Source organism: Histoplasma capsulatum, assembly GCF_000150115.1.
Source record: "Histoplasma capsulatum G186AR genomic scaffold supercont2.3, whole genome shotgun sequence".
In the NCBI taxonomy this organism is placed as follows: Eukaryota; Fungi; Ascomycota; class Eurotiomycetes; order Onygenales; family Ajellomycetaceae; genus Histoplasma; species Histoplasma capsulatum.
The window spans coordinates 2,195,914-2,221,185 of NW_025544803.1; the positions used below are offsets into that span (position 1 = coordinate 2,195,914).

Consider the following 25,272-nt stretch of genomic DNA (forward strand, 5'->3'; position numbering starts at 1 on the left):
GTGACGGGGCAGCTGCCCGAGGACCGCGCTGGGGGGGAGGAAGTCGCTTGCGAAAGGAGAGAACGGACGGCTGGAGAGATTTTGCATAGGAGTTTGCAGAGACACTGCTATGAGGGTTAACTCCATGGGCCATCATGGAGCTACTGGCAGAGGGAAGGGTGGCTGTCGCTGACCCAGCACCAGGGCCACCAGCAGGCCCGTTCGGAGGCGCCCCGTAGCCATTGACGGCGCCTACGCCATTGGTAGGGGCAGATTGGGCATGGGGGGGATTATGGCCGCGAAGGGCAGGACACTCGAGGAGATGTTGCTTCTGTCGACTGGTGTTCTTTGCTCTGATCTGCTGGCAGTATATGCATTGGACGGAGAGACACTGTCGATACGGGCCGCAGATATATAGGTCAGTAAAGTTGATGTTCGTAAGTATGATTATTACACAGGATAATTACAAGCAAATACAGGCAAGTTTCACCTTATCATCCTCCTTGGCGCGAAACTCGACGAAAGCCGCGTGGACCTCTTGGTCAACGGTGCGACCCATCGTATTATTCGAGAAAGCAACACGATGCGGAAGGAGAAGCGACGGATCCAGGAGGGACGACGTCTTGACGGCGAGGAGGGACTCGGGAGAGATGGGGCGGGCAAGGCACGATGCCTGGTGGGCAGCCGGGCGGCAGAGAGGCTGCAGGGAGGCGACAACAGAGGGCGACGTCGAAGTCGAGAGGCTCACACAGAGACAGAGATACAGAGCCAAGGGAGAGTCGGAGCGAGAGCGGGAGCGGGAGTAATTAATGGAGACAGTTCGCGTCGAACAAATACAGACAGCAGCGGAATACTGCGTTTGGGTGTTTTGGGTGTTTTGGGTGTTTTGGGTGTTTTGGGTGTTTTGAACCAGAAAGAAAAGGAACAAAGAGAGGCAGAGAGGAATGTGTCAGGTATTTCACGGATTTCCGGTTTTTTTCAGCGGCAGCAGGCCAGCGGTGCTAGGCGTATCCTTTGTCATTACGGCGTATTTGTCAGTCTAGGGGTAATCGTCAGAAGACCCAGTAATAGTATGGTGCGGGGGCTGTGAGCTGTGTGACGGGTTCGATTACCGTCACCGTTCTGACGGAGCCATACACGCTGTTTACGACTGTGGGTTGTTATGCGGTTCTTTATGCTTCGAAGTGTATTTCCGGTGGGAGAGGGATGCTGCTGGAATGGAATGCTACTGAGATGTCAGAAATAGTTATAGCCATCATCATGATTGTTCCTGCATTGATAATCGAATTCACTCAGCCACCACGGACAACTTGCCAAGTAACTTGGCTTCGTCAGCTGTGTATCGGAGACAAAACACGCAGCACGACAGCGAGGGTCGTATTCGCACTCCTTGCGCAATACGCAGTACTGTTCCCGCTATCTCAAACTTTCCAATAATACACGCGTTCCCAGCAGCTTACCATACATAGTACGTACAGATACTTACTCTGTACAGACTTTCACGTTCGATTCCAAGACTCACGATGGTTCCTCTTCGACAAACTAACTTGAACTCTCTCAGTATGGCACAAAAATCTCTTTGTTGATTGATTGCGCATGAGATAAAGGCAATTCCTTCATACTGCGTAAATCGCAACAATAGATACTATGCTTAGCTGGAAGAGTTAACGAGAAGCAACGGTGATAATACACATCACGTGATCATAATCTTTATCACAACATCGCGAGATCGCCCAAACCTCTTTACCAAGATAGGAAATTTTCAACCTCACTTCCACGTTACAATAGGATCAAGCGCCTTATTATGTCTATCCGTCGCTGACATTGATTGCAGCTATGGTGGAATAGAGGCATTGAAACATTCAAACAGATGGCCGCTAGATCAGTGATTCAATGATAAAAGCTGAGCGCCTTGGCCCAGGGTGGCGGTGGCAGCCCCTCAACCTGGCCTCTCCTTTTTTTGTCTACTTGATACCCCCTTTGCGCTGCATCGACGTGAATTATTGGAGTTTCCATAGAGTCTGAATTCACCTTTCTAATTTTTTCTTTTTCTTTTTCATTGCTTGGCTTTTTTTATTGCGTTTCCCCTTTTAATGCTTCAATCATGCGCTCCACAGAAGTTACCCGTTTGGGCCATGACCCCATCGCGCAACCGGATATGGCCTTTGGTGCAACTCTCCGGCACTCCTTTCTATCGTCTAGTTCAAGAACGTGGATTACATCCCCGCAACTTAGCAATTCTGGAGAAAAGTTTTCTCCAGAAGCTTTCCTGGGAGTGACGACCCACCTTTTGACGAATCCCAATATAAACTGTAGCCATGTTTTCCGAGCCGATATCTTGTACGATAGCGCAGGTGTTCTACAAGATCAAAACAACAGGGAAAAAAACTGCTCTAATTCTCCCTCTAAAGGGATGGATGCTGAACAAACAAACAGAGATGCTCCATTAGCCATGCAACTGGGATCGTTCCCTGGCTTCCGCCTTACCAGGACTGTCGTAAGACGATTCGTCCCCAGAAAGCAAATAGATCGTCCAATAGAACAAACCTGTCACTTCTATGAAGGGACATGCAATGTAGATATATCAGATGCTTCGCGTATGGCGAAGCATCGCGGCCTTGTTGTTTACACCCCTCACATTCGCTCAGAAAGCGAGATGCCATATTACCATCCATCGGTACGAGCATTAGCCCTGTCATACGATCTAAATTGTTCCGCCAAATCCGAAACCGAGGATTCAGGCACCCTCTCCATTCACTTCTCACCATTTACCCCTGAACTTCCGCAGTCTATTGCATATCGCCTCCAACGGACGTTGCTGGCCCTTTTATCGACTCACTTACGCCTGTCGAGGAAACCCTTTGCCGCCGCTGGGCCACCCAGATCGAAAACGGCGGCTCCAAAGGATAACATCGTCCCACAACACTTTGTGCAGAATACCTATTCGCGATTGAAAGAAACATATGCAGCACCTATAATGAACAGTTGGGTTGAAACTACCGAACCTTCCAAGCACGTTTTCGAGGACATTGCGATCGCGGCCTTTCTAATTGAACTGTGGAGGGAAATGTACAGCTTACCTCTTTCTAAGGCAGAGAGCTATGCCAATGAGGCGGAAAATAGCCTTCCTGCTTTTCCTGGTTTCGTTGATATTGCATGTGGCAATGGCGTCTTGACGTACATACTACACGCAGAAGGGTATGACGGGTGGGGTTTCGATGCCCGCCAGAGGAAGTCATGGTCTACATTTCCCGCATCAACACAGGACCGCCTTAAACAAATTATATGCATTCCCAAGCCGTTTAAAGATGCCCTTGAACAACACATGGATGAAGACTCGAATCTGACATCCACCCAGAAGTCTCCATCCGCCATTCACGACGGAATTTTCGACAAAAATACCTTCGTCATCTCCAACCACGCCGACGAATTGACAGTATGGACACCCCTCCTTAGCGCCCTCTCGAACCCTGAGAACCCTTTACCATTTCTCGCAATCCCCTGTTGTTCACATGCTATATCCGGTATGCGCCATAGGTACCCAGCCCCCAAATCACAGCCTAAGAAAAAGGATCCGAACAAAACGTCTCGCGCAACAGAAATGCCCTCCAACACCAACACCAACAACATCAAAAATAACAACAGCGTCCATGTTATCAACGGCAGCACGAACGCCACCAGCCAGCAACAGCAGAAACCGGAAATGGAGGAAATATCACCAACAGCGGCAGCGGAGGCCGAAGAGCAACAAAACCCCCAACCTTCCATCGGCAACCTGAAGGAGCTCCGTGCCTTGAGACTCGAAGAGACCACAAACCCAGACTGCCAAAGCTCCGCGTACGCCTCCCTTACTGCGAAAGTCATGCTGGTGGCCAGAGACGCAGGGTATGGTTCTGATGTCGAAAAGACGCTGCTTCGCATCCCGAGTACGAGAAATGTTGGCATAGTTGGGGGCGTGAAGAGGATGAACCAGATGAATCGGATGAGTCGGATGAGTCGGATCATGGGCGTGACGAAGGGCGGGGAGACGGGAGTGGTGGAAGGAGAGGGCAAGGGAGAAAAAGTTGGTTCGGGTGTGGAGTTGGGCTTTGCGTTGGGTTTGGTGAAGAATGTTAGCGATGTTGTGGAGCGGGAATGTAGAAGGGATGGGGGCCTGAGAGTTGCGGCGAAGCTGTGGGTTGAGAGGTCGTTGCGGTTGCAGGAGCCTCAGGGGCGGGGGAGGTTGAAGGGGAGGGATGGCCATGTGCATTGATGTAGATCGATAGTGAGTGATATGGTTAGTTAGTAGTTAGGCCTTTTGCGAGAGCCTGAGGGATATTGCTGTTTTAGGAACCATGTCTTTTCCCCGCCTATTGGTGCACGCCGAGCGTCATTATTATTTTAAGCTCCTTTCTACATAGTTACAAGTGACTGACAATATATCAATTATATTTCGATCAAATCGTTAGATATCAACAAAAGCCCAGGTTCTGGAAACCGTGCAAGCGAGTCTCCCAATAAAAACCATAGAGAAAAAGGAAAGAGAAGAAAAAAAAAAAAAAAAAAAAAAAAAAAAAAAAACTCCAGGATGACTCTTCATCTAAAACAGCCACTCGAAGAGTGTCCAAATCATATCATTCAATGGACATCAGGCACCCACACAGCGCTGATCCCCTTTCAACAATTAATTTCTCACGCCCCAATGTCAATCCCCTCCACCCCGCCACCAATCTCCCTCCCCTTCCCCTTGCCTCTCGCCTTCAAGACATCTTTCATCCTCAAAACACATTTTCCAAAATCCATCTGCTGATAATTCTCTGGCACATACTCCCCACTAACGATACATAACACCTTCATCCCCCTCTTATACTTCAGCCCACTAAGCAGCTTGGGCGTGATGAGGAAATACTGGCCCCCGCCATCTCCACTCTCACCCGAAGCACATGCAATATCTACCATGCGCTCATGCACCATCCGCTCGTTTCGCGGGTCCATGCCCTGGTTGATTTCATCCACGACACGGAACGGCGAGGCTGAAAGCGACTGTAGGGCCATGAGGTAGAAGATCGTGCTGACTGCCCGCTCCCCACCAGATTGCCTATGCGCGTCCAGGACGGAGAAGTTTTCGTTTTCGCGGAACCTCACTTGGATGCGGATGGACCACTGATCGAAGTCATTTGTGCGATTCGTACCGCCGTTGCCGTTATCGGTCTGAGTAGCGCTAAGCGCAACGTTCTCGTGTTCTGGCGTGACATCTTCCGCCTTGTCGATGCTCACCTGCCCTGCGCAGCCGATGCGGGAGAAGGAATCGGCAAAGGCATCGCTGATTCTTTTCACGAGGTTTTCAAGTCTAGGTTCCCACTGGCCTCGAACTTCAGCGATTGCTTCGTCTAGCTCATTGAGGTTTTGCTGGAACTCAGTAAGGTGTTCTTTGAGTTTGTCGATGCGCTCCTGGCGCAGTTCAAACTCTTTAATCACGTTGCTATTACCTTCACCAGCAAGTTCGAGAGCAGCTCTTTCAGAGTCAATGTCGGCCTCGAGCTGATCAATGGTGTAGCTCTTGATTGCTTCGACAAGCTCCTTTATTTCACCCGTCTGCATGTCTGGGTCGGCACTGACGTAGTCTACAAATTCTTTAAAATCATGACGGCACTTGTCCACCCGCTCCTTCAATTTGCTACATCCCTTTATAGCATCCTCGACTTCTGCCTTTTTACTCTCGAGCATTTGGTTTACTTCCGAGTTCCTCTCCTGTAGGGTGTCAAGGTCGGATACAGCTTCAAGGAGATTAACTTCCGCTAAAGCAAGATCCTCAATCAAATGTTGGAATTCATCGACATAATTCTACAGGACAGTTAGCATCGGAAAATGTCTGCCATTCATTGGGGAAACTTACAGCATACTCTAGAGCTCTGGCAGCCTTTTCAAGGGAGAGCTGATCCTGTTTGTCGCGAAGTGCTTCAACTCTCCGTCTCACACCGACTATCGCAGCTTCTGATGCTCGGAGTTTATCCTCTTGCTGAGCTAGAAGAGGAGTTAGCGAATGAATGGGCACATGGAAGTCGCAAAGCTTACCTTTTTTAGTAGGCAAAGCCTTATAATTTGTTAAAGCAGTTTGCTTCGCTGCCTTTTCCGACTCCAGATCCCTCTGTATGGCCATTACTGTTAGCGGATATTCGGAGACCCCGTGTCCAGGGTGAGATTTGTACCTTTCGTTCCTGTGCATCTTGGTGTCGTCTTCTTAAAGTTGCCAGGGCATCCTTGTGCTCATCAAACACTCCTTGGAAGGTATCCACTTCCTTTTGCAATTCCTTTATCTTATTCTCTATGATGCTTCTGGCGGAGAGATCGGCGGGCTGGTTCGTCCAAAATTGGGCAGGCTTAAGCTGCCGAACTCGAGTCGAAATGGCGCTTGGTCCGTATTCGCGTCTGCGGGTAACCTGATATGACTGACGACCGGTCACCCAGCTACTAATTGGGCTGTTTGTCATCCTTGTATACTCATCGTCGGTGATATCTCGACGAGCTATAGGCGTCCGGTTCAATCTGTTTTCGCTGCAGAGCATGGCCACGACAGGCTCGGGACCGGATAATAAATCTTTAGCCCAACAGTCGAATCCCAAAGAGTGAAGTTCCTCGTCTGTTATTGGAGCTTGGAGCTCAGATAGTGTAGTAGTAGAAACCTTCAAACTAATATCATGAAGTCTTAATTCGTTAAATACTCGCTGTAGCGTCCTAAAATCAGGTCGAGACTGAACTGTGAAGGTCAACAGGTCAGTCCTTTGGAATAGCGATTCCATCGCGTTTGCGTATGCAGGATCCTTTATAGAGCATTCTACAAGTGGTGGGCCAAAGACCGTGCTTTGGAACTCTGTTCGATTTGCTTTTATCCATGCCCATGCTTTGGCAGTGTCTGCAGACAAATTTTTGAGCTTCTCCTCCTGTCGTCCACTCTCAGAGTTTAGATTCTCCAGACGTTCATTTTCTCTCGCAATTTTCTGAGTCGCAAGATCGCAGTCCCTAGAGGCTTTATTTTTGGCGTCGTGGACATTTCTCATCTCCTCCTCGATAGCCCTAATATGACGCACGCTCTCCCGCTACAGATAAATCAGCCAATGTGCCAAAAAGAAAACGAAGGCGGTTAACAAAAAGAGCAAATCTTACAATTTTCTCGGTATAGGCAGCGGCATCATATTCAACCGGCTCCTCCTTTATTTGTCGCGTGAGTTTGTTAATGATCTGCTGAGACCTTTTCAAATTATCCCTATGTGTTAACGCACCCTTTTTCTCTGCTTCGATTTGCACATCCAAGTCTTTAATATCCTCCTGTGTCTTTTCAAGTTTTAAGGCACCGTCCGCCACCAATCCCTCTTGTGCAGCAGCCAATTCTCGTTTCTGCGTAACAACAGTTTGGAGTTCCTGAAAATATTTCTCTTTTTTATTAACCGACTTGAGAGCAGGGGCTAGCTGGTTTTCTAGATTTTCATGCTCTTGTTGAAGAGTCCGTCGTGCCCGTTGCGCCTCTTTAAGAGCTTGGACAGCCTCTTGATACCTTGGCACTGGCCGGGAGCGCTCCAGCACGGCAATCTTTTTCTGTATCCGAGCACGCTGAAGCATTCTCTGCACGTCTTCCCGTTGCATTTCCTGGCGATTTACCAAATTTGCCAATTGTTCGCGTTCGCCGGCGTTAGCAGCCAGCAATTTCTTCTGTTCAGCACGTAGGGATTTCAAATCTTCATGCCATTGTAGCATTTGGGGGCCAGCTGCTGCTCGCTGGGTTGAGTGTAATAATTCAATTGGCGAAAGCGCTGCGAACTCAGCTACCTTGTCTTGGGGCAAAAACTGGCAGAGGTTGTCGATTTGGATAGAAAATGACTTAGCAAGCTCAAGGACAGATGCTTTCGACGAGGGCTTCCCATTGATCGTAAACGTGCTTTTGTTACCCTTCCTTACGATGGTCCTGCGGATGACTGGATTTTCACGATGATTTCTTCCTTTAGCTAGCTCAATTTCAATAGTGGCTTCTTCACAGCCATGTTTAACAAATTCAGCTGGGTCCTTCGCTCTTCCGAGATGCTGTAGTAACCGGTTTTTTGTTAGCATATTGCGTAATTTTCGCAAATTAAGAGCCCCAGAAACCGCTCATATTCGATAAATATGTAGAAAATAAGGTGCTTTACCTGTGGGCCCCATCCAAGTCCTAGACAAATCGCACACACTAGAGTACTCTTCCCTGTTCCATTGGGTCCAATGACCATATTGAGTCTCGGTCCGGGGAAGAACTCTGCAGAGGTATATGTAACAAAATCCCTAAGTTTCACTCTCACAATCGACCCAGGTCGATGTTCGGGATTCGGCCCATTCCCGTGGAAGCTTTCCTGTCTGCCGCCCGCGCTCCGGTTCGCACGAGAGCCGCGCACAGTCTTGACAGAGGGAGGACGGAGCGTGTTGGTGGACGTTGCCATTCCGTTTGCCCCGGAAGATATGTCATCACTATCATCTTCCGACGTACCATTCGCGTCGCTTTTGTCATTTTCGTGATCATTAGGTCCTGCAAGGCGGATACGTTTACTACCGTTAGACACTTGGGAAAAGGGAGTGCCGTCTCGCGAGATTCGCGAAGCCCTATCACTATTGGGACTATTGCTGTCGGATTCCGGAGCATCAGCACGCTGTCGCCGCTGCGGGAGAGGTGCAAGGGAAGGCATGTTGCTTTTGAAAGTCGCTGGGTGCCGGCGGCTCCAGTCTGTTCTTGTTGGCGCTGGGAATGCTGGACCAGAAATGCAATTACTGTCCAAGTTCGCGACGGCGTGAGACGCGTTGAAGACGTGCTAGTCTATATAATCTTGGCATGGTTTATGAAAGTAAAAAAACATAAAAGAGAACTAAAAAGAACTGGATTTGTAAAAATCGGAGTGTAAAATGACTATCTTATCGAGGGAGATGAATATATAAAGCAATTTTAATATGATAAGCTGTGTAAAAGAATTGATTTGTTCATATTTACAATGAGACAATGATTACTGATTGAATTTCATGATCATTTCGCTTATTAAACAGTAAATTAAACTAAAATAGTACTAGTGTATATGACTAATATGCTAGGTCGAATTATTATATTCACCGATTGACCAGTCTCGCAAACCACAGGAACCCGACGACCATCTCGCCCAGCCGCAACATCAATCGAAATGGCTGAAGCTCAGTGGGCCGCCACCAGCATATTGGGACAATCTGTCGAAAATTTGGTTGACCAAAGAAACTTTGCAAGAATTTGACCGACATAACAGCCCTTTAACCGGGATACTTGAATCAGGACAACGGCCTTATCAGCCACTAACTTGACAACCCCAGGCAGCGCTTAAGCATCATTGCCAGACACTCGCTGTCGAGCCATTGAACAGCTGCAAGCCTAAGAACCTTAAGGAGATAAAGAGGCTGTCCAGGCGGGGTGGGCCTGACTTGTCCGACCTAGGAACGTATGAAATGATAGCAATATGTTATCACCCATGCTGACCCCTCAGTTTAGTTCCCAAATCCTCGTATCCCTTTCATCAATCAATGAGTGCAAGCAGCTCAGGCCGCCGGAAGTGACATGCAGGTTCTACTCCTGACCATAGTGACAATAAGGCCACTCATTACAAAGGCCCCAAGCACTACTGCCTATAATCGGAATTTCAGCAACATCTGGCTGATCACGGTGTCTATCCCCCTGGATAAAAGTACCCTGATGGCCAGAAACCAGCAAAACCAAATAATTGGCTTGAGCTCAATGAATGACTTGTGGAACTCCGAACTTCCCTCGGCAAGTCACTCCGAAATTAAGCCTCTGGCCAAATGAGTACGTGAATAACGACAACTCGCAAGATGGAAGAACGAGAGACTGGCTCAGTAGACAGCAGCGTGGCAGTTATACAGGTTCTCTCACAGATGCGCCGAAAACTCCCATCCTTGGGCGACCAGAAATGGATTAGTTACTCAAGGGAGGTGCAAGCAGTCAGCAAAAAATGGTCCGATTCTGTCCCAAGGCCAAGGGCGGAAGGGGTTAGTTAAGTTATTCTCGAAAAATGAAAGCTTCATTGCCAGCCAGCGAAAATATTCAGGAATAAAAACTCCCGCGTACACACGAATATTGGGTTACATCAACCTTGAAGCTGATAATTTTTAGAACGCTATCAACTCATTCTTTTATCCAAAATAGATCCCCCATGTCATAATGCCCCTAGATAGATAAACTTAGGCCCGCTGGTCTCCCCGGTATATATAATTTCAATCTCTGTTGCTGATCAAATATTTATCCACCGCCCCAAATCTTGCAGAGTAATAAGAATCGCCAATGCCCACCACATAAGCTTTCTTAATTTGTTGTCAGGATTAAGTAGCTAGCCATTATCCCAAGGTTTCGCGAAGGCTATAACCCATTGGCATGTATAACATCGCACCCACTAATAATTTCGGGGCATGTGTCGAAGAAGCAGAGGTCCGTCTTACCAATGTCTATGATGTCTTTTGTAAATAGGGGCGGTAATCGCGACTGGCTAGCGAAAGCCCGATGATAATTCCAACCCGCTCGATATGCTTCATCCATGGACCTACTAATCAAGCAAGGAATCATCGTTCAAACCCAAATCAATGAAAGCTGATGAAACCTATAACATAAGGATGAGACCAGATGGAGACAAGAAACAAAAGGGAACTGAGGGACGAAGCGAAACGAAACGCAACAAAACAAAACAAAAACATCTCAACGGCACGCAGCTAATGAGACTCCTCCGTGTCTTAACGCGGTTTAAATTTGGAATATACGCCGCATGGCTACATATAGTTATATCAAACTAGAACTACATTATGAGAGAAGTTCCGTTAATCAAATACATTAGAAGCCTTTTTGCCTCTTCACCTTTAATCCAGTCGTTGTCAACTCGTGGGACCCATGGTCAGGGTGTATCTTCCTTTGCCAGTTCGACTTTCGACTTCAAATAGCGGGGGGGCTAATGATATTATTTCATGCAGAAAGATCAAAAAGAGTAGTGAAAGGTCAGAAGGAAGAGGAACCCCTCGTCCATCCTGGTAGCAAAGTGGGAAAGTAAGAAAGCCATGAAAACAAACTATGTTCGACAAACGACAAACGACATTTCGAGGGCTAGAGAAGATAAACCAAATAAGGAAGAAAGGAGAACTGGGAAAATGGGAAACAGAAGACAAGTACACAGAATAAAGCATGCATTTCCCTCAGTCATGATAGCTGAGTCTAAGAAAAAGAAAAAAAGGAGGTTATACAGGCAAGGGAGCCAGAAGTTCCGTGGGTGAAAAGAACAGTGTACAAACAAATGAAAATGGGTGATATCGCAAGGTCGACTCTCAAGCTGCGATTGAAATTCGCATGGGAGAGAGAGATAAAATCAAAATTCAGCGCGTTCAGCGAAAGTATACCGTGTGTGTGCATATGCATGAACGGTGGAGGGATTGTTTCTTTAAAAAAAAACGGAAATACGACAGTAGATATAAAGTGTCATATGGCGGATGTTCCGTGGCAAGGAAGGAAACCGTACGCACTATTCCACGATCCTCTCTCTTCTTTCGCGTTAAGGAGGAATCGGAGTGCAATCTTCTCGCAAGCATTTAACGGGAACGGCAAAAGAAAGGAACCCTTTGTCCTCTGCAGACTGGCCCATACGAAAATCGAATAGGAAGAGAATAGAAATGAAAAGAAAACACCAGCAGACCAATTTGCCTGAAAAGAAAGAAAAGTGGTGATTAAAAATACCATTGCCCAAGAGATCCCATCGAGGATTCTACCATTCGTCCTCAAACGCCGCATTTTTTCCTCCATCATCAAAACCCAAAATATATGACGTGATGTGATACGAGAACAAGAGTGATTTCAGAAATAATTGCGGTTGGGTATGGAGAGAAATATAGCGACGAGGAGGGTGGTTACGATGACAGCTACGGTGGAAGTGCGGAGAAGGACAAGGAGGTGTATGCGACGAAGCACCGGGTCTTGGATCCTGGTATCTGGGTCGAAAACTTTTTGGAAGAATTTGCGTTTCTCGTAAGTGGGTATCCAGGGCTCGTCCTCGTACGAATTGCTTTCGCCGATGCTTGCGAAGAGCTTGGATTCCATCCCTAGTTTCAGTCGCACGTGTTCGTCTTCGTCGGAGAAGAGTTCCCAGGGATGCAGATGGCGGCGATTGAGGAAGAGGAAGAGCTGTAATAAAGTGTAAGCTTTGAGGTTATGTCTTGACTTGTTTATCAAAGAAGGCTGGAAGGACCACATCCCACCAATCGTTCCCTTTCGTTTGACTGCCAGAAGAATAAAAAAGACATAATAGAACTTACAATGCACGCACCGTCCCAGGACGTTAGAAAAATAATTAGGCCGGGTAAGAGACTTAACGCTGAGATCATCCTCCAGGCCCGTGTAGCGGAACTGAATATTGGAAGAATACCAGCTACCAGGCCAAAAAACATCGCGGTGCAACTGAGAATGCGAGAGGCGATAACTCGATGGCGGTTGCAATTATTCATGGTCCAGCGAATAAAATTAGGGTGAGATTGCTGGCGGAGGGTCCATTCCACTTGCGATGCCACCTGTTTAAACGCTGATGGATGTGTTGTGCAAGCCAGGGCGTGCATTAGATCATCCCTTTCCTGAGAGGTCAAATTCAATTGCCGGCTCGCGCCATCTGCAATATATGTCGCGTAAATTCTGCAGAGTTCTTTTCGATAGGGTTGTGAGAAGTCTGGTGTTTGATGATCACCGGGCTGTTCTCTCTTTATCATTCGTTTCGTATCACCCAATGTTAGGTGTGGATTGTTATTTGCAGCGGCGGATGATGACCCTGACTTTGCGAAATCGACGTTTTCGGCCACTCGATCAGATGGGTTTTCATTTCCGCCCGCCTCTACGCGTGGGCTTGAGTTACCCTCAACCTTCCCTGTTCTCGACGGAGTTCTCCAGTCACCATCACTATCAATGGGACTTCGTGGTGGTGTGCTGAAAGGTGCGGTATGGATAGATGCGGGAAGTTGCGTAAATTCGGATTGTCCTTCAGTAATGATAGTTATAGCTGGGGAGAGTGGTTCAGTTGGGGTGGGTTGGGATGAAGTGCCTCCCCGTCGCTTCTCCCTTCCAATCCACTCTGGTGAGAGCTGTCTTTGGCTCTCAGCGATTAAGGCGAAACGTCGAGTATAGTCACGATACCATAGGAAAAATTGCAAGTTCTCCGCATTCCGTTCAACATATTTTAAATAGTTCATAAAATCCCGAAGAGTGCATGGCTAGAATGGTAGTTGGTCAGCGACACAAATCTGGTCGATTTCTTTTCCAATATATATGTATATACATATAGTTACACTTTTTGTATATCCCATGTAAAAGAGAAAACGGGGCTGCCAAACGAGCTCGATGGATACCTCTGAAACTGAGGGGGAAAGATGGTGCACATTTATATACACAGTGGGTATCGCATGATAAAAGTATATACGGTTGGTACTTACAGGACAAGTACAGCTACCAATGATCATATCAAACGATAACCCTTCTTGAGCACGCCATGCGCCTGGTAGTTTTGTTACTCGCGACTCCTTGTTTGTCCTGTGTGCGCCAGTTACCCTCGTCGCAGGGTCACTGGAAGCAGGACAGGAGCGCTGAAAAATACGACACGCCATCCTGTCGATGAGAAGAATATGGGGAATGAGAAAAAGCAGAGGAGAAGGGGGAGAGATCGAGATGATATTTTAGGATGCGGAGTCAGTCACGTTTTTGAGTTAGGAAGCCTCGTCATATGCGGGAGAGCAGGGGTAGAAAGTGAGCGGGTGGTCGATTAGCATCTTCATCCAACTCCAGTCCACCGCATCCGAGCAGGTGATATGGATGGGCCATATATGTGTGTGATTTTGGGAGATGAATGAATGTGATGCTTCTCAGAAAAAAGCGACTTCGCAAGTTAGCAGGGTATGCATGGTGAGCCATTAGCAGGGTACAACCCTCCAGCATGTTCCCTGAGGCAGCCTTCTAACTAGATAGAGGTCGCTCCCTTAGTGGCCTTGCATGGATGATCTGAGGGGAAGAGTTCATCTCCACCTGAGATTTCGCAAGAATACTCCTAGCAACGAAGTGCTTGGCTTCGGGGAATCAGGATGTGCAATAACGTCTCCACCAGGTAAGTTCAAGGGGAACGAGTCCGGTTAGAATAGACTAAGGTGCCAAGCCCTTATGAATGCGACTTTGGCTTAATTCATTTCAATTGGATTTCTCAGCGCTTCGGGAACTTTTCATGACAAGCCAGGATTCATCAAGGATCCACCTGGCTGTTTATGTTCAACCCTTGGTAGAGTAAAGGAACGAGCAGCACCAGATCGAAAAAAACACTTTTCATGCATGCAGAAATATGATCATTTGGGTCTTTGGTAACGCAGTAGTGTTGTGAGGAAACGCCCCGTCAGACAGGTGGCTTGTCTGTGACTGTCCATCCATGGGGGCGAGGGGGGAGAGCCAACCCTGGTTCTTCTAGCGCGTTGCTAGAAGGAGGTCCAACTTTGGGAGAAGCGGGTTCGAAGTCACTGAAGTGCCTTTCTTCCTCCAAAAAATGATCAGCGTAAATACTCGCCGGCCCGTTGCTGAAACTTGAAAAAGGGCGGCCAGGATCTGTCGGAAAACATGAATCAATAGACCACGCCCCGTGACGCTAGTATCCGGTTTATCCACGGCCAACAACTCAAGTGAGTTAGTGGCAATGATCGGTATGTAAGTCATCATCAGCTGGTCCTGGGCGAGAACTGCGTCCACAGGCTGTCCTCTGGGAAGAACATGATACAGAGAAGAAAAAGAAAGAAAGAAAGAAAAGCCATTGGCGGCGATAGAAAAAAATTTTCGTTACTTTTTGTCATCACAGCGATCACTCAAGGGCAAGGCGTTGTAGAAATTGTGAGAGGGCGGATTTCGCGCCCGCAATCCAAGGGAACTCAAAATCAGAGTTCCGTCAGAATTTTTCTTCCGTTGTTTAACGGTAATAAGCTTGTTGGTCAGCAGCATTTTGCTGGGAGCCAGCTCGCCGAAAATGGGCGCCGATAAACAAAATACTTTGGAAGAAGCGTGGTTGATCAGTAATAATAACAACAACCAATAATCGCAGCGGATGCGATTTGAAATAATAACCCATTTCAACGCCCACGTTGCCGTGGCAAGCATCACACACATCATGCCGGGATTAGGCCCCTCACGATTCCAAAAAAAACCCAGGTTCCTGCGAATAGCGGACGGCTCCATCAGCGACCAGGGGCACAAAAAATCCATCGGCCCAGCAATCGCCGCTTAGCGCGAAGAACTTTGGGCGACTCCCCTTAAAATCCATGAGAACGAATAAATGTGGGATAGTCCTGGTCGCCGTGGGCGGTCATACCATCTGAGTCTAGATGGAGCACCAGTTGCGCCATCGCGCTAATAAAACAGCACTGGCACGGGTTTCACCACCGCTTGGGCGAGTTTTGAGCACTCGCCTCAATATATCATATCTGGAATCTGTACGGAGTGCTCCGTAAGCTGGACCAGCTTCCGCAAGTCATCCATAGAATGACTGTGGCGTGGAAATAAGTTGCCGGCATATAATTTAAGTTCACGGGGGAAGATCTTGATCCCGCATCCTTCAACAGACCCGAAGCTTGGACTCTCTCGGGACGAAATGTGAAAATGGGTGTCACAGATTCCCTTGGCGCAACCTGGGATCGTACGACCCTCCTCATCCTCACCTGCGTGCTTCTGAACACGGAATGACCAAGTGTGTTCGTTCCTCTCGCCGCGGATCAGCTGAATATCAGACTGCGACTTCACAGAGAGTCGATGCCAAGACCCGCCTGCCGATTGCGGCAAGATGGGGCTCAACAAGATCACATGTGGAGCGACGAAAGGATGTCGATGCTTGTCATCATCAACATCATCAACAACGTCAACATCGTCAACATCGTCACGTCTGCTGTCAAGTCTGTCATGAGAAACAGCCAGACCCGTGGGAATCGCGGACTGCATCCTGACCGCTGGGCTGGATCGCATGTTGCGTTCAGCTAATTGGTTACCACGTACCAGCCTTCTGGTCGCTTTTAAAAATAAACCGCTGTCCATTGTTTGGTCGATGGACTTCGTCGCGGAAAGCCCAGCGCCTCGGACAAGGACACGACCTGCGTACACATAACACTCCGCCATGTCTGGAGTTGACTCCGATGACAGGGAGGACGGGGACTGGGCAGGTGGTGAAAATATCCCCTTGTCATCCGGCAGAACTCTTCTCCCCCGCCCGGTGGCTTCCCTCGTGTCGCTGTTTGCCCAGTCGACGTCATTATCTCTACGTGTTGGGACATTCCTAGGCGGATTTGCTCTCGACAGTGCGAGGACTACCACTCTCACAGGTCTGGAACTGAGCAGAGCTGTTGTTGAGAGTATCCTGGTAAAGGCTGGCAAGGATGTGGCCCTGCAAGGTACCGAGTATGGGAGGATGCAGGCCGAATCGCTGCTGGAGCGCAGTGTATGTCGAATCATTTTTTCCGTCTCTTTTTGTTTATTTTGATTTTTATACTTTGAGGAAATTCAGTTCCCATAGAATATTGAGTGAAGTTGACATATTTTGAAGCTGGCAACCTTACATTCCACGATAACCTCCGCCTCGTTCTTTGCTTCTGCCGGTTTTCACCTTTCCTCGATGACGTTAAGTTCTTTTTCCGTGTTCTCCCAGAACCTCCTCTCCACACTGGATGCTATCCTCGGATCTTCTGAATCGTCCCGTGCTATCGCCGCTATTATCACGCTTATTATAAGAGAATACCGCAGCGAAGCGAACAAGTATGGCGGGCAGAAAGCAAGCGTAGCTGATCTGTTGGTGGGCTCCACCGGTTTTGCCTTGCTACAACGGTGGGGTCGAAGAGCAACAGAGAGAGAAATACGAGAAAAAGGCAAGGAAGAGACCGTTTGGGATGTGGTAATCCTCGACAACGGATTGAGAGCGGATGTTGTAGGAACCCAACAAACCGAATATCCAGAGGATATTGAAACCAGACCGGCGCATGCCTCTTCCCGGGCGTCGTCTTTTATATTTCCAGATGAGTCTGACGGTACTGATATCTTAAGATCGATGGAACATGACACATCTGGACGGAACACTCTGGGCACTCTCTTGCCCCATGTTTCTCTCCCTGCTGATCACCAGTATGAGCTTTCTGATGAAGAGATCCGAGTATATATCATGAACCAGTTACCAGATGACACCAGAGCTTCAATAAGGACAGACACCGTCACATCCAGAACTATAACAGTTGACTTCTATGACAACGACGTTGTGGATCTGTCTCCGCCGCCTGGGGCTAAAATGATAGTGGAAAGCTTTCACCACCTTCAGGATGCGGATTCAAGCGATGCTTCAAGGGGTTTTGTAAGCCATCCGCCGAAGCATACTGTTGTATTTCGAACTTCTTCAAACCATTCTGAAAGTGCGGAGCTACGCAAACAAGAGTTCAGCAATGTACTATCCACTGTCGATTGCAATTCAGTCTCCTTGCCTCGTTCTTCAGACAAGCGAAAATCGATAAGCGATGTAATACCGGCCTCGGACCCATCTGCTATTAATACGGGGACCATGCAGGATTCCCACCCGGGAAATACCAATAACCCTTCGTTCGCACATGGCCCAGGTCTACAACCATCGATAACTGATTCAGGATCGCAGAAAGGTACTCTTAGAAAAAGATCCCTCTCCAAATTCTCCCACAAAGTCATATCTAACATAGAAGATAAAGTAACCCACAAAGAACCGCCTTTGAAGAAGATGTTTACAGGCATAGCCAACACAGCCCTACCGTCTTCACAAGACAAAGACGTGAACAAATCCGACAAAGAAAATATCTCCTCTCGAATCGTTTTGAAAAATTCTTCACTAAAGAAACCTGTTGGTAAATCGAATAGTAGCGAAAATACACTGCCCACTCCACCAAAAGCAAAACGCTTAGGTTTTACTGACAAAACTTTGCCCCGGCTACCATCAAGACGCGAGCCTCCAAGCCAGAAGCGAACCTACAGTAGTAATTCAGTCAATTCGCATTCGAACGGTATTCAAACGAAATCTCCTTCGAAATCAAGTTATATCTCTGTTCAAGGGAAAAGAGTCGAGTCATATACCGCCCAAACCGACGCATACTCCCTTTGTTCTAGGCAATCCTGTCCCAGTTCTCCTGTAAAATCAAGAAATCATGTCCGTAGCAGCAGCGCGCTCTCCAGGACTACGTCCGAGAAAGACCTGTCTATTCTCGTTAACGACGATGATAACCTGCGGACTCCGGCATCGCATCGAAGAGGATCCCTTAAATCACTTGCACCTAGCACCTACTCCATTGCCGATGCGGGATCTGAAACTTCCTTAGTTCTTGCCACACGACCTGCAAAAAGTGTGTACGAAGACCAAGCTACGATTTTAGCGCTCCAACGCGATGGCCGGGTTCCAGGAATGTTTCCCGATGACCACATTGTGAAAAACATACAGAGATTTTCCCGTTTCTCGTCGGCGTCGTACGGTTCCAATTTCCTCCGTGTAATGGGTATTGGGAACCTCAAACAGACGCGGCAGAAGGATGAATATATCAGCGATGATCATCACGAACACTGCTCATTTTCCAACTATACTGGGCTTCCAGCATCAACTATCCTTCTTTCATCATTTGTCGACCCTGCAGGAGGGTCGAATGCAGCTGGAGAAACCGCTGAAGGATTCCCTTTGGTGCACTATCTGTCCCTGGACCACGCCTCCAAAGCTGTTGTTTTGACGCTTAGAGGCACGTGGGGATTTGAAGATATCTTGACGGATATGACCTGCGATTATGATGATCTCTATTGGTTGGGAAGGACATGGCAGGTCCACAAGGGGATGCATGCATCAGCGAGGCGGCTCCTTGAAGGAGGTGGTGGGCGCGTTATGGCGACAATCAGAGCTGCGCTGGAAGAGTTTCCAGAATACGGAGTCATTTTCTGTGGCCACTCTTTAGGTGGTGGTGTCGCTTCGCTTCTAGCAACTATGATCTCGAAACCACTGGATACAGACAAGTCGGGCCCTTCGTTCGTAACGGCATCCAAACCCTCATCCGGGATGACCCTACTTCCATCGCCTCAAGCGCGATACAACGAGCGAAAAACTGGTCAACTCTTCCTCCCCTCCGGACGACCAATACATGTCTACGCCTTTGGTCCGCCTGCAGTAATGAGTCCCGCACTCCGACTTGCTACAAGAGGCCTAATCACAACCGTCGTCAACGGCCAAGATATCGTTCCCACCTTATCCCTTGGAATTCTCCTGGATTTTCACGCCGTCGCTATGGCCTTCAAAAGTGATATGTCCGATGCCAAAGCGCATGTCCGCTCACGTGTCTGGGAAAGCATTACCGCCACAGTCGTGAACAAATTCTACATAAATAGACCCCCGCTCCTCGTCCACGCGGGTGACAGAGCTGGTGAAGATTCCTGGGCGTGGACTACGCTGAAATCGCTACGTGAGAACTTAGTAGCACCCAAGCTACTCCCGCCTGGCGAAGTGTTTGTCGTGGAGACGATGCGTGTTTTGCATCGTGATGCATTCACATTCGACTCCTTCAGTGGTGCTGATGGATCAGCGCGCCTAGGTCGACCTGCAACCCGTGTGCAGCTTAAATTCATCCGGGATGTAGAAACGCGGTTCGGCGAGGTCAGATTCGGGTCTGGGATGTTGGGTGATCACAGTCCTGCCAGGTATGAGGCCAGTCTGGCCGTGTTGGCAAGGGGGGTTCTAGAGGACTGACTTTGGTCGTTTTATCTTTTCATTTGTTCGTTTTGTGGGTTTTGTTTCATTTGGGGTTTAACTCCTCTGGCATTTTTAATTCGTAAGTACATTTGCATCATTTCCTTCGGTTGCATTATGATTTTGGTAACTATATTGGGTTGGATTAAACGGATGAACGGCCTTTGTGAATGAATGAATGCATCATGTTGTTGGTGTTTTGCTTCTATTCCTCCTTACATGGACATATATTGTTATGACTGCCTTCTCTTCATTCCGTTTCATTACTACCTTTTTGTTCCGGCTTCCCTTTCAACAGTTTATATATAGGTATACCCAGGATAAACATAGATTTTATAGCCATAATTAGCTAGTAATACCCCCTCAAGGAAAACTAAATTTTCAGCATTTCGGAATACATCACTTTTGATTTTTTCATGTTCTTTTTCCACGCAACACGCGACATCAATTACCCCGTTTCAAAAAAAGCTCCTATGCTTCCCAACAATTTTGTTCAAGAACTGTTGCCATATTGAGAAATCACGTTGTCCCGGACGGACCTCTTCTGATATTTGAACTCCATCTGTAATTACGACGCAATGACGCGACCTGTGTCGAAATGCTGAGATAGGCGGTTTCTGATCGAACAAACAATGAATGAATACGGAACGAAAAAAAAGAAAAAAGAAAGAAAGAAAAAAGAAAGAAAAAAGAAAGAAGAAAAAGGGAAGTTTACCAGTTTCTATATAGAATGTTTGCTTTCGTTCACCCTCCTACTTCCTCGAGCAGGTCAAATCATATGTCCAAGCTTTGAGCGTACTCAGGAAGTCCCGAAGACACGCACCCTGCTAAAGTACAAATTACCGTCCCCCGGCCATCCAAAGCCCGCTCCACGAAGTGATTAAAAAGCCCATAGATGCGCGGAAAGCTGCCTTTGCCGGCATCCCTTCACGCCAACACACGCAGCCACCAACCGAACCCAGATACGAGAGGATTATGAGGACGGTATCAAATCCAGCGAGATTCTTTTGGGAGGAGAATGTCAACAACGTACTTCCTGTGGAAGTGGTACGCGCTGACGTTGCAGCCATAACTGATTGGGCCTGTTTGGAAGCGGCAATACGTTGTGTGGAAGACCGAATTATTTGATTGCGTACTTAGTATTGAAGAATGGTAATATGCCGCCGAAGGTGGTGGCTGCAGCGACCAGGAAGGCGAGAATATGCTTAAGGGTAAAGTGGGAAAGCATTTGATCGGCAACCACCGGTATACAGTTCGGGCGTTCGTTTGCTCTCTGCAGACACTATGTCGTCACTAGACCCTATCCATAAAACAAAAGACCCATCCACGAGCAACATATATCATCGATGTAGCTACCACTTCGTTCCGATCCCACACACGACAATAAATGTTAATTGAACTCGAGACAGTTGGGCAAGTGTCAGTCAAGACTTTAAGGTCGGGAAGAGAATTTAAGGAGCCCAACGTCAGCATATACCGTACGATAGAAGATTATCCGTAGTTCCGATATTTAAGCGCTTGCTCAAACTGTCCTTCCGCTGTGTGCGCTCGACTGCGACCGCGATTGTGACGATGTAATTCAGCTTAAGAGCGAGGTCTGATCACATCCTTCCACAAGCACCGTAAGCACCACGCGCGTTCTCCCGGCGATCCGCACACGGGCCGAATCTGAATATGAAGGGGTAAAATGTTAAGTATGGATGTTTTCGTCAACTATTCCCCTGCGCTTCCACGAACGCACCCCTAGGTGCTGGCTGCGTGTTAACTAGCTAGCCCAAAGGTCTAACACCTTCAGCTCCGATTTTCACCGCGGCCTCCCACTGTCACCGATATTCTCATTCCTACGCCTGTTCTCCTGTCTTGTTCGCAGGTCATTTATTTGCTTTTCTAGCGAAGTTCGTCGTCTAACGAGAACCTCCCTGGCTGCTTCGAGGGCGTGAATTTTCTCCGCGGTAGTAGCGGATCGCTGTCTCTCAGCTTCCTAGAAAATTTGGGAGAGGAATTTTTAGGGGCGCTCTGCATTTATGATTATTGGGAAGAAGGAAATCGAGAATGTACCTTCTTTGCATCCTGGTCCATCTTCAATCCCGCTCCGTAGAGCGAGCCCATGATTGTGCATATTGTGACACCAGCTGTAAGGATGATCCGTCGTGCTTTGGGAGAGAGGGCTGCTGTTGACATTTGCGATTGACGGATGTGAGAGGGTTTCCCACAGAGTAAAGACCAGGCAGGTAATACGCAATTGAGTATGTAGTGGAATGGCAGTTTTTTGAAGCTCCAGATAGTTATATATCATGCATTGTTTGCATTGTTTGCATCATTGGGCAAAACTAACTGTATGCAGATTCCTCCTTGATAACCTGATCAATACTATCTAGCATTCTCTCCTCGAAGTGAAATGCTGTAAAGGAATAGATGTCTACATATTGAATCGGTATCGCTGATGCAGCTCCATCCACTTCCCTCCCATCCAACCGTTTGTAAACGCGCCACGCCTGCTGCACCCTTAATAATCCGGAGCTAGATAGTCTCGTAAGCAGGCCTTTTATCTGGAAGGATCAGCCCCGCCCGACCAATTCCCGTATTTAAGAGCAGGTGGAGTTCTAAATGTATCCATATCCTTTCAAGAAAGGCTAATTGTACAATATCGGTTGAAATTCCAATTCTATTACTCATTATTCTTTATATGCACACACGTACGAACCACACAGAAGATGTCCTCCAACCCGCGCTGCTTCATCGTCCGTCACGGCGAGACTGAATGGTCGCTGAATGGAAAACATACAGGCACTACAGACCTGCCTTTGACAGAGGACGGAGAGAAACGAGTAAAAACTACCGGAAAAGCACTTGTAGGACATGATCGATTGATAGTCCCCGGAAACCTGGCGCACATGTAAGTCAAGCTTGGGAGCTTTTCTGAGTTTTTGCCGAATTGCCATCGTTTGTCTCCTGACTTACTGCCCCGATTTTTGCAATTGCGGTTTTTTCCCCTTCAAGATATGTCTCTCCTCGTCACAGAGCGCAGAGAACCCTCGAATTGCTCGAGATAGGATGCAAAGAACGACTTCCCTGGTTAGACAAAAGGCAGAACACACCTTTACGTACAGAAGCACATGTGGAAATTACCGACGCGATTCGTGAATGGGATTATGGGGATTATGAAGGGATGACGAGTGCGGAGATCCGAGAGCTGCGTGCTAAGAACGGAGAGGGGCCGTGGGATATTTGGCGTCACGGATGTCCTGGCGGAGAGTAAGTTTATGCCCTCCACCACAGACCATGGCCGGGATTATCGCATATTTCGCGAGCCACAAATCACAGATGCTCGATGTATAAATGGCGGGCGCTAACAACACTCCGCCGCCTTCTTTTTGTTATTACAAATAACACAGATCGCCAGATGATGTCATCCGACGCCTAGACGTGCTCGTTACCGAAATCAGATCAAAATATCACAGCAAAGCTATGTCCAAGTCGGCGGACGAGTCTTTGAATGGTGATGTTCTAATCGTGGCCCACGGTCACATTTTGCGAGCGTTCGCCATGCGCTGGATTGGGAAACCGCTTACAGATACGGCATTCATTCTGGAGGCTGGAGGTGTGGGAACGCTGAGGTATATCTCGTGTCTCTGATGAAGGGTGAAGCCTGATCGAGAACAAAATAGAAAGTTCTCCTTTTCGTTTTTGTTGGCCGGAATAGCTGACACGATCAATCGTTTGTCCTAGTTACGAACATCACAACATTGACGAGCCGGCCATTATCCTTGGGGGAGCATTTGTTGTTGGTGACTAACAGGTTTGTCGTTAGAGTGGGGTGAGCGAGGTGTCGTGGAGGATTGGTCGTTTGTTCCTGTTTCGCTCTTTTTTTTTTCCCCCACCGTAGCGATCGGTATCCCTGGCGATGGATGAGACCCCATTTTCTCTAAATAGCCCAGTTAAGCTAAACGTAGGCTGTTCGTATACCGCATTGGGACGTGTCAACGCTGCCCACCATCCCAAACCTCAACACTCGCTGATACGAGAATATTATTTATCCTTTCCTTAGAAGAAACCTCTCCACCTCTCCCTAATCACCTTTCCCCTTCCCACTCCCATTGCCACCCGCCGCACCGGCCTTCGCACCCCCTTCCTCCCCCAAAACCTTTGCCGCCCCCATAAACAACGCCCCCACATACCCGCCTAGAAAACGCATATCGCCCGCCTGCGCCGCCGTCATGCGCGTGAGATTCTCCATGTCGGCCAAATGTGCGTTAAGCTGTGCAAGTTGTGAGTGTAGATGGGCGTATTGGCGTGTTTTGGTCGTAGACATGGAAGTTTGTTGTTGTGCGGGAGGGTGCGAGGTTGAGGTTGCGGATGTGGTTGCGGCAGAGGAAGGGTTGAGGTTGGTGAGGCTGGCTGTATATGCGGCCATGGCAGTGGCGGAGGAGGTTCGCGAGTGGGATTGGTAATTATTATTGTTGGAATTTGTGTTGGGATTGTTATGGTGGTTATAGGAGGATTGTTGTCGTTGGTGGTACGGTGGTGGTGGTGGCATTGTATTAGTTGGTATGTGTATGTATTTTCGCAGTGTGAGCGGGACAAGTTACGGGAGCGATGATCGGATTTCCTGATGGTTTATTTTCACCTTTTTTCTTTTGTTTCATGGGATTCGGTGCGGCATTGGTGGACGTACAGTATTGAGAACATAATGATAGAGGAGTTGGCTGATGAAGAATGATCTCCAAAGCGTACAGGGAGAGGTATCACATGATCGTCTGCCTTTTCTCTCCTTCAGATATACCAGCATATCAAACGCTGATGGGCATTAACACAAGCTGAGAATTATAAAAGAAAGTAGTAAATCGGCTAAAGTGACCGCTCCTCAACTCACATCTTTTTCAGTCAAACCAAGAAAAGACAAAGAAATTCACTTCACTGAAAATATTTATGATAGCCTCTCACCACAAATCAAATAGGGTGGATAAGATGTGAAGAAAAAGGATATAAAGGAAAAAAAGACAAAGCAGAAGAATTGATAATATAACGCAATGACAATGGAGGTGTTGTTGTTGATGATGATGAGACGAGAATGGAAAAGAGCAAAAATAGTTAAAAAAAATTATGGGTATGCAAGTTAATTCTTCTTTTCGCCCTCGTCCATTTTTTGTTTCCCCGATTTACTCTCAATTTTATTCTATGCATCATAGCCTCGAGGAGTTTACATCAAATAATATATTTCTGCACCGGCAGATCGACAAAAGACAAAAGACTAATGACTCAAAAGTGTCTTCATTACCGAAGCGAATCAATGCCTCTTCCTTTTCTCTCAACTAACAGCCAGCACATGGTGGAGGTGTAAAATAGTAGTTTCTGGCCAAAAGAAAAGGGAATAAGAAGAAACAAGAGAAGTTAATACAATAAAGGAAAAAAAGAAATAAGGCATAGGAAAGGGGAAGGAAGAGAAATACAAGAGATGAGGTGAAGGGAAAAGAAACACAAGAATGAGACAAGGAAAAAAGAA

General features: G+C 47.6%; 10 protein-coding genes across 10 annotated transcripts in view; 4 read left to right on the top strand and 6 right to left on the bottom strand.

Annotated features, from left to right (window-relative positions):
* HCBG_02893 (uncharacterized protein) overlaps positions 1–667 on the bottom strand; it is a gene marked incomplete at both ends in the record, with an annotated part of 1,335 nt that extends 668 nt beyond the window's left edge. The window contains 2 exons of the mRNA XM_045429942.1: positions 6–370; positions 470–667. Of these exons, the coding sequence (XP_045289837.1) occupies positions 6–370; positions 470–538 (434 nt within the window). The remainder of the gene's footprint in view (positions 1–5; positions 371–469) is intronic.
* A 1,630-nt stretch (positions 668–2,297) lies between these two features.
* HCBG_02894 (DUF1613 domain-containing protein) lies at positions 2,298–4,231 on the top strand (the record flags this gene model as incomplete). Its single annotated transcript, XM_045429943.1, has 2 exons — positions 2,298–2,319; positions 2,430–4,231. 2 exons carry the CDS (start codon positions 2,298–2,300, stop codon positions 4,229–4,231), a joined length of 1,824 nt encoding a protein of 607 aa, XP_045289838.1.
* Positions 4,232–4,650: 419 nt separating this feature from the next.
* Positions 4,651–8,666, bottom strand: HCBG_02895 (Smc5-6 complex SMC subunit Smc5; the record flags this gene model as incomplete). Its single annotated transcript, XM_045429944.1, has 4 exons — positions 4,651–5,802; positions 6,168–7,055; positions 7,123–8,034; positions 8,139–8,666. The coding sequence occupies 4 exons, from the start codon at positions 8,664–8,666 to the stop codon at positions 4,651–4,653; spliced, it is 3,480 nt and encodes a 1,159-aa protein (XP_045289839.1).
* Positions 8,667–9,149: 483 nt separating this feature from the next.
* Positions 9,150–9,799, top strand: HCBG_02896 (uncharacterized protein; the record flags this gene model as incomplete). The annotated part of the gene is made up of 3 exons (XM_045429945.1): positions 9,150–9,206; positions 9,313–9,437; positions 9,589–9,799. The coding sequence occupies 3 exons, from the start codon at positions 9,150–9,152 to the stop codon at positions 9,797–9,799; spliced, it is 393 nt and encodes a 130-aa protein (XP_045289840.1).
* Positions 9,800–11,842: 2,043 nt separating this feature from the next.
* HCBG_02897 (uncharacterized protein) lies at positions 11,843–13,632 on the bottom strand (the record flags this gene model as incomplete). Its single annotated transcript, XM_045429946.1, has 3 exons — positions 11,843–12,169; positions 12,301–13,242; positions 13,462–13,632. 3 exons carry the CDS (start codon positions 13,630–13,632, stop codon positions 11,843–11,845), a joined length of 1,440 nt encoding a protein of 479 aa, XP_045289841.1.
* A 1,831-nt stretch (positions 13,633–15,463) lies between these two features.
* Positions 15,464–16,081, bottom strand: HCBG_02898 (uncharacterized protein; the record flags this gene model as incomplete). The annotated part of the gene is made up of 1 exon (XM_045429947.1): positions 15,464–16,081. The coding sequence occupies one exon, from the start codon at positions 16,079–16,081 to the stop codon at positions 15,464–15,466; it is 618 nt and encodes a 205-aa protein (XP_045289842.1).
* Positions 16,082–16,160: 79 nt separating this feature from the next.
* On the top strand, positions 16,161–19,769 carry HCBG_02899 (uncharacterized protein; the record flags this gene model as incomplete). Its single annotated transcript, XM_045429948.1, has 2 exons — positions 16,161–16,481; positions 16,587–19,769. The coding sequence occupies 2 exons, from the start codon at positions 16,161–16,163 to the stop codon at positions 19,767–19,769; spliced, it is 3,504 nt and encodes a 1,167-aa protein (XP_045289843.1).
* A 1,804-nt stretch (positions 19,770–21,573) lies between these two features.
* HCBG_02900 (uncharacterized protein) lies at positions 21,574–21,950 on the bottom strand (the record flags this gene model as incomplete). The annotated part of the gene is made up of 2 exons (XM_045429949.1): positions 21,574–21,750; positions 21,828–21,950. The coding sequence occupies 2 exons, from the start codon at positions 21,948–21,950 to the stop codon at positions 21,574–21,576; spliced, it is 300 nt and encodes a 99-aa protein (XP_045289844.1).
* Positions 21,951–22,483: 533 nt separating this feature from the next.
* HCBG_02901 (phosphoglycerate mutase) lies at positions 22,484–23,565 on the top strand (the record flags this gene model as incomplete). Its single annotated transcript, XM_045429950.1, has 4 exons — positions 22,484–22,665; positions 22,770–23,024; positions 23,165–23,386; positions 23,499–23,565. The coding sequence occupies 4 exons, from the start codon at positions 22,484–22,486 to the stop codon at positions 23,563–23,565; spliced, it is 726 nt and encodes a 241-aa protein (XP_045289845.1).
* A 273-nt stretch (positions 23,566–23,838) lies between these two features.
* HCBG_02902 (uncharacterized protein) lies at positions 23,839–24,306 on the bottom strand (the record flags this gene model as incomplete). Its single annotated transcript, XM_045429951.1, has 1 exon — positions 23,839–24,306. One exon carries the CDS (start codon positions 24,304–24,306, stop codon positions 23,839–23,841), a length of 468 nt encoding a protein of 155 aa, XP_045289846.1.
* Positions 24,307–25,272: the final 966 nt, after the last annotated feature.